The sequence below is a fragment of the Chrysochloris asiatica genome, unplaced genomic scaffold (genome assembly GCF_000296735.1).
Source record: "Chrysochloris asiatica unplaced genomic scaffold, ChrAsi1.0 scaffold00234, whole genome shotgun sequence".
Classification (NCBI taxonomy): domain Eukaryota; kingdom Metazoa; phylum Chordata; class Mammalia; order Afrosoricida; family Chrysochloridae; genus Chrysochloris; species Chrysochloris asiatica.
The window spans coordinates 2956854-2968580 of record NW_006408752.1 but is presented as its reverse complement, the minus strand read 5'-3'; the positions used below and the strand labels follow the sequence as shown (position 1 = coordinate 2968580).

Sequence of the window (11727 nt, the reverse complement as noted above, 5' to 3'; positions counted from 1 at the left end):
CCACCTTTTATTAAACAATTTCACAGAAAGTCATATTGTCTTTCTGATATAGTTTGTAACTGCCTGTTCCATCCTTTGCAATAATCCATCCTATAGACTTCATTTTCCATAACAATAAGTCAAAGTAACAAAATAGCCACTGACTTATGTTCCCAAGTATTCCAATTTCTTCTTTCAGTCTTCAGATTGCTTAGCCCCTTCTCTTGGTAATCTATCAGCTTCTTCATTGCTCACAAATCCCGAATGACCAGGAACATGCACCCATTGAATATCCTTGCCCTGAATAAGTTTGTCAAGCTCAACAAAATCCTCTTTGTTGATTGCGTCTTTCCTGGTGCTTATTTTCCATACATTTTTCTTCCAATCTTAAACCCAATTAGTTACACTATCTGTAGTGAACATGCTATCTGTATACAGAACCAAATTATGGATGTTTTGAGCCTTTGTTTGGTCAATGGCTTTGCAGGCTGCCTGAATTCCTGCTCTTTGGTTTGTTTGTCACCCAGGAAGTCTAATGCCTACATTTAAAGGGTGACATGGTCCCCAATAAACACCAATTCCTGCTCTTGCCTTTCTCTGTCCATTATTGGAGCAGCAGCCTTCAGTGTAAACACTACAAATTCGTCATTATAAGAACATTTGTCTTTGTTAACTGAAGGTACTGATTCTGCATTTTGTTTTACATGCTTTGCGCAAGGTTCTGTACTTTCATCTTCTTCTTCATCCAATGACTCATGGAGTCACTTGTTTGCTTTGGCTTGAGATTCTTGCTCATGTTTCTTTTTCTGTCCTTCTGAACCATCAAGGCTCACAGAGTTCCTGACAAAGGCCCAGGCCTTGTCTTCAGTAGCAAACTTCTTAAATCTGGCAGCAGGATACCGGTCCACCTGTATACTACATTCATTCCAAGTAAGAAAAACTCTGGTCTTGCGGCCCCTTCTCACAGCATAGAACATTCCAAACCCCCCACAGCCTCAGCACCTGTAACCTACAGTGGCCAAAGCAACTCCATGAATAAGAGAGAAAAGCCTGGTCATTTCTCACTTCAATGCTGGAAGAAGCATTTTGGTTCACGGGCTTACAGTGGAACTGCTGGAGAAACCACAGTAACTTCCAGGGGTGAGGCAGAGATATGACCCTAAGCCGTACTATTTTTAATAGCCTCGTATGTATGTGAAACTTGGACAGTGAATAAGGAAGACCATTGAAAATTCCATACATTTGAATTACGGTGCTGACAAAGAATATTGAAAGTGTCATGGCCTGTCAGAAGAAGAAGTAAATCCGTCTTGGAAGAAGTACAGCCAGAATGTGCCTTAAAAAAGGAGGATGGTGAGACTTCATCCCTCATAGTTTGGACATGTTGTTAGGAGGGATCAGTCTGTGGAGAAGGACATCATTCTTGGTAAAGTGGAGGGTCAGTGAAAAAGAGGAAAACCTCCAAAGAGATGGATTGACACAGTCGCAGCCACAATGGGCTCAAACATAACAAAGTGAGGATGACAAAGACCGGGCAGTGTTTTGTTTTGTTGTGCATAAAGTCTCTGTGAGTCTGAGCCCATTAACAGCGCCGAAGAAAAACACCAACATCCCAAAGCAAAAATGGGCACCATTTCTCCTGAGTACCTCAAGAGTTACAGGAGAACGTTGTCTTCCTTGCCAGGTGTACGGTCTACTTCACTCTCAGTCATGCAACTTTGGTCTTCTCTTCACAGGGAAAATTTAGATCATTTACTAGACACAGAAATTAGATAAAGGAACTTCGTTTCCTTTTTATCATTTAAGCAGTCTCCAACGTGTGCTTTTGGAGTTCAGAGCTTTATGTATAAATGTTCAAGATGCTATCCAAGTGATAGGGAAAGGGGAGAGAGGTGGAAGAGGACAGAAGGGAGGGAAGGGAATTGGGGGAGGGGAGGAGGGCGGCACAGAAAGAAGCCATTTTTTCAATTTTGTATTAAAGCAAAAAACGAAAACTAATGTCAGTTTTGCTTGCTAGAGACACAAAGTTAAATAACTAAATAATAAATAAATCTATCCCTGAGACAAACAGCCCATTCTATTCTGTAACTCAGTGCCTGGTAGAGCATATGAAAGTTGTTTCACTCAAGCATTTGCTCTGCATGTCGTTATTCAGGAAATCACCAACTATAAATCTTGTCTCTATCATATAGCGCTGTATGGAATAAATGTACCCAAAGTAGAAGTACTGGCCAAGAATGGAAAATGTGCTTTTATTGTAGAAACCCATTTTTAATACAGTAGCGTCCTGTTCCAAGAATTTTCAAGTATCAGAAGTCAGTTTCTGTCCCTAATGTTTTGTAGATCAACATGTGAACTATTTTGCAAAAGAATGTTAAAATATCTAGTCTTTGTTGTTGCATAATAGTGTAATGGGTTTTCACTTTTTGTGCTAAAAGGAAGTAAAAAAAGTCAGAAGGGCTAAATTAAATTCTCATGTGAAACCTTTGCATTCACTTGAGGCCGCTGCACAACTATCACCAAGCTTCCATCAATGTTACGAGCTCAAGGGCATACGGCTGCAGAGAACACACACTGAGCGACTGAGGTAGGCCTCTACGGGTCCTTGTTCATCTCTCATATTTAGTTTATTGCAGGAAAAGGACTTAAAATGGTAAAATCATGCTGGTTATTTTCTCCAACATATGCACACAATACCGGGGATAAATTAATCTTTGATGCCTACATTTAAATGAAATGAAGCAAAGTTTTACAAAGGATGAGGCCCTGGTACAGATGGTTAACGCTGCTGATTCACGATTGTTGTGTCCTGTTGAGTCAGTTCCGACTCATAGAGACCCTTATTAACTATGTTGTTGTTGTTATTAAATGCTGTCAAATAGGTTCCAACCCATAGTGAGCCTGTATATGGTTTCCAAGGAGCACCTGATAAGCTTGAACTGCCAACCTTGCAGTTCAAACGGACTTTGCAGTCCAGTGCAATAACCCACAGCACCACACCAGGACTCCTAACTATTTTGTTGTTGTTAAGTGCCATTGAGTTAATTCTGACCCACAGTGACCCTGTATAGGGTTTCCAAGGAGCAGCTGGTGAGCTTGAACCACTGACCTTGCAGTTCAAATGACTCTGTAGTCTGACGCATTAGCCTGCAACACCACACCAGGACTCCTAACTATTTTGTTGTTGTTAAGTGCCATAGAGTCGATTCTAACCCATAGTGAACCTGTATAGGGTTTCCAAGGAGCAACTGGTGAGTTTGAACTGCTAACCTTGGAGTTCAAGCCAACTTTATGGTTGAGTGCTTATCCTACAGTGCCACGTAAAGTTACTTTAACTTTTTGTCCCTTCCTACAATTATCAGGAGTCCTGGTGTGGCACTGTGGGCTAATGCGTCAGACTTGCAAAGTTGTTTGAACTGCAAGGTTGGTGGTTCAAGCTTACCAGCTGCTCCTTCAAAACCCTATACAGGTTCACTATGGGTTAGAATCGACTCGATGGCAATTAACAACAATAATTATCAACTTACCTTCCTCACCCCACCCCCTCTGGAAGCACATAACCTAATGACTGGGCCATTTAGAAACAAGTATATATTGTTGTGTGAAAAGCAGTTTCTTAAAAAAAAAAAAAAATTCCTTCAGACAATTATTATTTGACAACAGATAGTTTTACTGTAAAATAACTTAATGCTTTAACTCCTGGATCATTTAAATTAGAAACTTGGTTTCCGAACTTGACCAGATTTAAAACAGCAGCAACAAAAAAGGTGACATTATTATTGATTTCTTAAATTTTTTTAATTTAGCAAATCCATGGTTCTCTTAATTCTGTTTGTTTTAATGCAAGTTCACATAAGCCAAATATCTCTGTGTCGCCTTGTGGGTAATAATGTGAAAAGCCAAGTTCATTATCATCTCATTTTGCCTGTTCTCTTTGCAAAAACCATCCTGCTTCCACTCTTTATAGTCTTCTAAGTACTGGTAGCGTAGTGGTTACGAATCGGGCTGCGAATCTTAAGGTCAGCGGTTCGAAACTACCAGCTGCTCCGCAGGAGAAAGATGAGACTTTCTACTCCCGTAAAGATTTACACCCTCGGAAACCCTATACAGGGTCGCTATGGGTCAGAACCGACTCGATGGCACATAACAACAACAACAAGTACTTCAGGGGGGCAGAGTCTCCTCAGCTGGTCCTGCCCACTCTTCTCTTTACAGAGGGGCAAGCGGAAGCTCAGAGAGGTTAGAGAACTTGCTTGAGGTCACGCTGCCAGCTTGTCTGGGTGCAGAGAGCTCCCCCTCACCATGATTCTCTCTCTGGCTGGAACAATCCTTTTCCCGTCAACCCATTTTCTGAACTGTCACCAACTCTTGTTACTGTTTCCTTGAAATGTCTCCTAGATTCCCTATTCTTCCAGTTCTTCCCGTCTAATCCATGCTCCCATGACCTCATGTCAGAAAAAACCTGACTGAGTGCTTTGTCTCTGGGGCATCCATCATACCAGATTAATTTTCTCTAATTACCAGTCAGTCAGCACATCACTCCTCTGCTGTGAAGCTGCCAGCAGCTCCTTCCTTCCCGTGACAGAAAATACCCATGCTCCTCCAGCTCATGTGCTGGATCCTCCATGGTCTGTCTTCACTGTATGTGCCCAGCTTCATTTCTATCTTCTCCCCATGTGGTCCCAAGGTCTAGGGCCCTCCTTGTTTTCTCAGCAAGTCAGCCATGTCTGGTCTATGCATCCTGCTCTGCAGCTCCTAGTACACTTCCTACCTTCCCGAGTCTTCTCTTTTTCCAGGCCAACTCCAACTACCATCACCTTTTTCTATAATCACCCCCGTGAAAGCCCAACAAACCTCCTTTAGTCCCCAACTTTCAAAAAGGTTTTATGCACTGCCGTGTTGTGTGGCACATAATGGCCTCTCTTGCTTTGTCCTTGCTATTATATTCCTCCCTCAACTGTATTTGATGCAATGGAAGACAAGGTATATGGTATGTTTTTCTCATGTAGTCCGTGCTCAGGGGCATGGAGAGTTGAGCGGGAGAACCATTCACCATCCATGTGAAAGACCCAGAATAGTATACCTATTCACCGCCCCATCTGCCCCTCAGTGGAGGCGTGCGTGTTGCTATGACACTTAACAGGTTTCAGCAAAGCTTCTAGGCTAAGATGGACTAGGAGGAAATGCCTGGCAATCTATTTTGTGAAAATCAAGTACCGAAAACCCCATCCATCACAGTGGTCCGTCATGGGAATGGTATATGGGAACGGCACATAAAAACCCAAAGCCCACTGCTATGCAGTTGACGCCACCTCATTTCTGAGATATGATTCATCTTTAGGGGAGCAGACAGCCTCATCTTTCTCCCATGGAATGGCTGTGGTGGGTTTGAACCACTGACTTTGAGATTAGCAGACCTAACTCTACCTAACTACCTAACTACCAGTGCCACCAGGGTTTTTTAGCAACCACAAATTAATCATCAGTAAATATATCATGCTTATTAGGGGCTCTCTGAGATTTTAAAATACATTACCCAGAGCACTGACAATACATTTTTGTTCACCACTAAATTGCTGAACAGTGCCCCTGTTGTCCTCCATGTGCCCCTGTTGTGCTAATGACCCTCTGGGGGGCAAAGGGGGCCATGGCTGTACAGGTATGTTGCTTATACGAAGAGTTTACAATTCGTTTTGGGATCAGTGGAAGGGAGGAAGGGAGTTGGGGTCCTCCCCACTGTGACCTGGAACAGCAGATGCTTGGAATTTAGGGCAAATAAAAGTTACTCAGGAATAGGTTAGGACTAATGTTATCCTCCTGACTCTGGCGTATTCTCAGCACAACAGTGTGAAATATGAACTGGCCTGGCTGCCCATCCATAGTGTGTCCCTGAGCCAGTATTGACCTTGGCACCGTCTTTTCTACAGTACTGGCAGAGTATCCTAAGATTTAATCTGATTGTTCTATAAACTATTTTTTCAGAGCCTGGTAAGTACTGTATCTTCCCCAAAAGGTTAGCATTTCTTGGTATTGAAAAAAAGGGAGTGTATGTTACTTCCAGAAGACTGCTTGCTATATTCAATCTGTGATACTCCTTTCCCATGCTTCTTTACCGTCCCTGTCAATTTTGAGACTGAAACAAGACTTGGAACTATGCTGTTCCCCAAAGGCACAACTCCTATGAGAGTTTTGCTTGCTAGGGGTTCATAAACTTGGAAGTTTTTCTTTAATGTTAGCAGGACTGATTCTACCCATTGGAAATGGTTTGGCTTTTTTCTTTTTTGGTATAAAGGAAAACTATCAAAGACTCAGATAAGGGTGAAGCTTACTGGTTCTGGAGTGGGGGAGAGTTCAGCACCTGTGTGATTGTATTCATCATGGCTTGTCCTGAACCTTCGTCCCAGCTGTGGCACCTAGAAACGCTGCCCTTCCTGCTATCTCTATTCCTGTCTCCAGCACACACAGTGAAATGCTGCCTCTCCTCGCTTACAGAGAGGCACTGAAATGGACTCACTATTTGTCTGTCTGTTTAAATCCTTGCAGATGGATGGAAGTCTGCTTAGTTGAAGAATTGCCACCAACCACTGAACTGGAAGAAGGGCTGAGGAATGGAGTTTACCTTGCCAAGTTAGCCAAGTTTTTTGCCCCTAAAATGGTATCAGAGAAAAAGATCTATGATGTGGAACAAACACGTTATAAGGTAACTGAGATCCAATTGATTTTGGCTTCCAACTAAATGTGAATGCTTGGTTCTTTCTTTCCTCCCTTCGCTTCGTTGACTCTCAGTGTTCCTAGTATGCACAGTGGAGGGGTGCAGCATGGAGGTGTCCTTGGTCTTTGGAGCCTGTTCATAATCATACATGAGGCTGACACAGTTTCAAAGGCACAGAGTGTTTCTGTTACTGAGCCGAGGCTGTGCAACCTCTGGCTTGTTGGGCTTTCCTATTCCCACTCCCATTCTTCCTTCATGGAGGTCATTTGAGTGTTATTAGTGCCAGTAAATGCAGACGTGGAGGCACTTTTTACTGCTCCGGTTTTCACCAACAACACAGTTTATTGCTCCCTGTGTTCTCATCAAAGGACAAAGTTCCCAGCTGGGATTTGAACTTGTGGCCCCAGTGAGTTAGGGCCTATGTGATAAAAGCAGTAGTAATAAAGAAGAGTGGGGTAGGAATTCCTTTCCATTTGGTGTGTAAAACAAAAACAACAGTATCTTCTCTGGAAGTTTCAAGTATTATTCCATGGCTAATTTGGAAAAGACAAAAAAGAAAAAAGAAAAAAAAACCAACAATAAAACCAATCTCTTATAAGCACTTTTTACAAAAACAAACAAATTAAGTAACACATTTTAGGTTTGATAGGAACATGGGGCTGAAGGGAAGAGAGCAAAAGGGAGACAAAAACAAACACCAATCTTCTATTAATTTTTAAAATTCTGACCTTTTAGATATGCAACTTGAAGTTTATAAAGTTAAAATGATACAGTATCTAGGATTTGCTTTAAAATAATAGGGTTGGGGATGGGGAAACAGAGTCTTGGATGAATGGTTCTAAATTGGCCATGAGCTCATACTGTAAGGGTTGCATGATGGGTGCATAAGAACTTATTAAACTATTCTGTCTACTTTTTGGTGTTTGAAATTTTCCATGAAGAAATTAAACACCAACTTCAAAGAGCCCTCCCATTAGATTTGTTTTCAAAAGGGAATTTTAAAATATGTGGTGTTCCATCCTAAAATGCATAATTTTGTATCATCTAAGGACCAAGCTTTCTAGAACGTCTTCAAAACTTGATCCCTTGTTTTTTTCATATATTGTATTTTGTTTTTTATAGCAACATTTTTATCTGCAGATTTTCAAATACAATTAAAGTTCTTTTCTTTTATTATGGTAGGGACAATGTTGAGTATAGTTGAAAAATGAAATAATTTCTTGTTTATTGTCTGATTCACATAATTCTTTAGTTGCTCTTTATACAAAATTTATTGTTTAAAAATATAGAATTAATACATTATTTTCTCTTGGATATTATTAAAACCTAGGTGTATTAATACTAACCCTCTTATAGATATAACAATAGAGTTAGCTTAAGGGTGGTTTGCCTGGGCTCCAGCTTAGCCTCAGTGGGGGATTTGTGGACAGCAAGAATCAGACCAGAAAGAGAGACCCTTCTTGGAGCAGAATTTGATTAGCTAGCTTCATGGGTTAGTTCTTTTCTCTTCCTGATACATCATACACCTTAATGTAAGTATCTCCTTGTTCAAGTGTAGACCCTCATGGTAGCTTAAACAAATACTTTTTCCTTTTGCCATCAGAGATCCCACCAGTGTAATGATCCTGCTATTTGGGAGGAATCCCTTACTGGTACAAACAGTTAACGTGCTTGGCTGTTAACCAAGAGGTCGACTGTTCAAATCCGTGACAGATACCTCAGGAAAAAAAAAAAAAAAAAAAGCCTGGTGATCTAAGTCTGAAAAGTGAGTTAGCCATTGAAAGCCCTACGGAACACTCTTTGACGCACGTGAGGTCCCCACGAGTTAAGAGTACACTCCACAACTTGGTTTATGGTTACTATTCAGGGTGTTGTTGTTAAGTTCCTTCCAGTCAGTTTTGACTCACAGTGACCCTGTCTGTATAGGGTTTCCAAGGAGTGACTGGTGGGTTTGAACCACCAACCTTGTGGTTAGCATCTCAGTGATTACTCATAAAGACAGGGAAAATCTTCTTTTCATTTTATTACAGAATGCAATAACTGTGGGACCTAGGCAAGGAATGATAACCCAGCAACAGATGACAAAAGGGGAAATGGTTCTGTTTTACCGCCCTGGTAGGCTGAATGAACAGAAGAAACAAGAGTAGCAGAGGAGGGCAGAAGGCAAGCAGCAGGAGGAGGGAGGCCGATGCCAGCTGTGACGTGGGAGCCCCTCCTTGCTGCTGAGTTAAAGGAAAAAACACAGGACAAATGGGAACTGCCTCTCCACTAAGTCACTAGAGACAAAAGATGGTTTTTTGATGATGATTATTATTATTATTAAATCTTTAAAAGTACTCAATGTCCTTCATGGAAATTCATAGTGATTTGCCCTGTAACCATAAAATTTTATTTTAAAGCCTTTTTGTTTCTTATACAAAAATGAAAGGAGACAAATTTTCCTGTTCTTCAGTTCTTCAGGAATAAAGCCTTTCCACGTGGTCCTTTCCAACAGCACTCAATCATGGGGCTGCGGCAAAGATGTTGAGACACCCGGGAACACTTACTAGTTCAGGCTCAGCCTCTTGATGTGCCATCTGGAAACCATGAATTCAGTCAACTCAGGCTCTCTCCACAGGGTCTGCCTAGACTGCAACCATAAAATATGACCCGCCTGTTAGGCAGCGTGTCCCATGGCAAAGCTAGACCCCACAGCCCTAACAGTCTTGCCATTGAGGATGGACCGGACAGTCATCACTTAAACAGATGGGAGCTTTCGTGCTGACCCATCTGCTTGGCCTTCGCAACCCTGGTGAATTTAGGGTTACAGATATCTTAGGTATGAGAGGAAAATCTTCCAATTGTGACTATTCCTTCTCTGGTCACCTCCAACCCCTGTACTCCCAGGTCTCAGTTTTGTGCTCATTCCTGTTTTAGATACTCCACAGTACTCTTTAGAAACTGACTTGTTGTGAAGGCATGAACTGGGTCTACCCTTTCATGGCCAACTCCTCAGTGAATGGTGGCCCAAAGTAGGCGGTGGGTGTAGCAATGAGTCACAGTTGCTTCAAGTACAACAAAGGATTCCATTTCTTTCCTTGTCTTCCCATTGGATTCAGTATTTACCAAAGTGCTCTAGTCTGACAGTGTGATGCTCAGACCTTCTGCAGGACCCCCTGGTGGCATGCATGTCAAAAATGTGGGCTCTCAGACCCCACCCCGGATTCCTGAGTCTAAATCTCTTGGCATGAGATCATGAAAGCAAAACTCTTTTTAAAAATATTTTATTGTGAATTATATGATAGTTTATATGGGATAACATTAGCTTTACATTCATCTTCTCATATATTGTTTCATTGCCATGGTTACAATCCCCTCCATGCATCATCAACCAACCAAAAGGTATACCCTGCAATCCTACCCCCCCTGGTTGTCAGCACACATCCCCTCTCCCTCTCTGTGTCTAAAGTCCCCAGCCACTCCATCTCTCCACATCATCGTCTCTGCCTCCATCTCTAGCGTCACTGCTTCTCTGGGTAGGGTCCCGCACTCCACTCTTCTCCCTTGATGGTCCCAGGGACCTCCTCTCCTAGACTGCAAAGTCAATCACTCCCCTCCTTTTGCTACAAAACTTCTACCTTTACATTTCCAAACCTCACAATCAGTCCTGATAGCAATTATTCACTATTGTATCATAAGAAACCTATCCACATATCCTTTCATCAGCCCTGCCCAGACAGATTGGATACCACTCAGTGGAGATTCTACCTTCCTGCATGCCCGCTGGATCTAGGCTCCCTCTTGAAAGCTTGTAAGCCAGTCACTTCTTGCCTTTGTACCCCCCACCCCCATTTTGGGAAGCCAATGTCCAAGTTGCCCATCCCTGTCTACTCTGTATATGGAGGGGGTGGCAATGAGCCTCCCTGTAAAGATTTGTTCCCTCTTTTAAGCTACTGCATCCATAGTTGTAGGTCAAGTTCATCAAATTGTATCAGATCTCTCTTTTTTTCCTCTTCTTTCTTCTGGTTGAGCTCTGATCATCCAGTCATTGAAGCCAGGCCAAGTGGATATTACCTGCAAGTGTGGGTGTTCTTATGCATATGCCCTCTCTTATCAGCTGGATGCTTCACTCTCCACTCTAGTCCTCTGTGGCTATGTCACTGACTCTGGGCACCAAGAGTCCCCAGGTATTGCCACAATGCTGGCAAACCAGGTCTCTATTGAACGTTGTAGGGCTTAGCTCAAAGCTTCTTTGCTATTTTTCCCTAACTTCCCCTTATCGGTGACAAACGTGGTCACCAATCAGAGCATGTATTCCCATTGAGTCTTAGTCTTGGAAGGGGGTTTGCCCTGAAGGGACCTGAAGTCTTCTGGGTGAGCAACTTGCTTGTTCTTGTAATAATCAGTCAGGCTGCCTATATTGTTTTGTATTTTTCCTGTCAGTCTTTCTTTCAAGAAGTATCTTCGGTTCTTCTACCTGCTCCAGGCTGGTTGTCCTTTCAAGTGGAAATTTCCCACCTCAGAAGATTCTGCATGCAGTTCAGGATTCCAACTATGGTCTTATGTAATGCAGAGGATCCAGAGGAAGCCTCCTTCACTGGGAACGTTGTAGCCCCATTTTAGGTATTACAGTTAGTTATAGGCAGAAGACAGATGTACAAACTTTCTATGGTGATATTTCTGGCTATTTCTTTCTCGCCCCTCAAGTGTCTTATTTTATAATAGTATGCCAGGGAAACCAAGATTCAAAAGACAGCCAAGCATCTTAATATTATTTCCCTCCTTTTCCTCATTCCAACCATGTCTCAATCCATGTATCCCAGGACCCTGTTGTTCCAAGGTTGTGCATACATCGTTATTTACCTCTATCCCACTTAGCCCATGCAAACATACCTAATTGTTTTCCCGTCCACTTTGTTCTTCTATTCCCCTCCCCCTTCTTGTGTATTGTCCCCTCCCTAGCACCCAGACTGTCCTGTGTCTATTCCCTACCCTGTGCCCACCTTCCCCTCCCTCCCCTCACCCCACCCCCCACATTCTGGTAACCAGCAAAGCCG

The 11727-nt window shown here is 42.5% G+C and overlaps 1 protein-coding gene and 1 pseudogene across 1 annotated transcript in view; one reads left to right on the top strand and one right to left on the bottom strand.

Annotated features, from left to right (window-relative positions):
- The window catches only part of IQGAP2 (IQ motif containing GTPase activating protein 2), a 373356-nt gene that overhangs the window by 96396 nt on the left and 265233 nt on the right, over positions 1-11727 (top strand). Inside the window, exon 2 of the mRNA XM_006873291.1 lies at positions 6523-6679. Coding sequence (XP_006873353.1) covers positions 6523-6679 — 157 coding nt within the window. The remainder of the gene's footprint in view (positions 1-6522; positions 6680-11727) is intronic.
- Positions 175-1037, bottom strand: LOC102815789 (annotated as a pseudogene).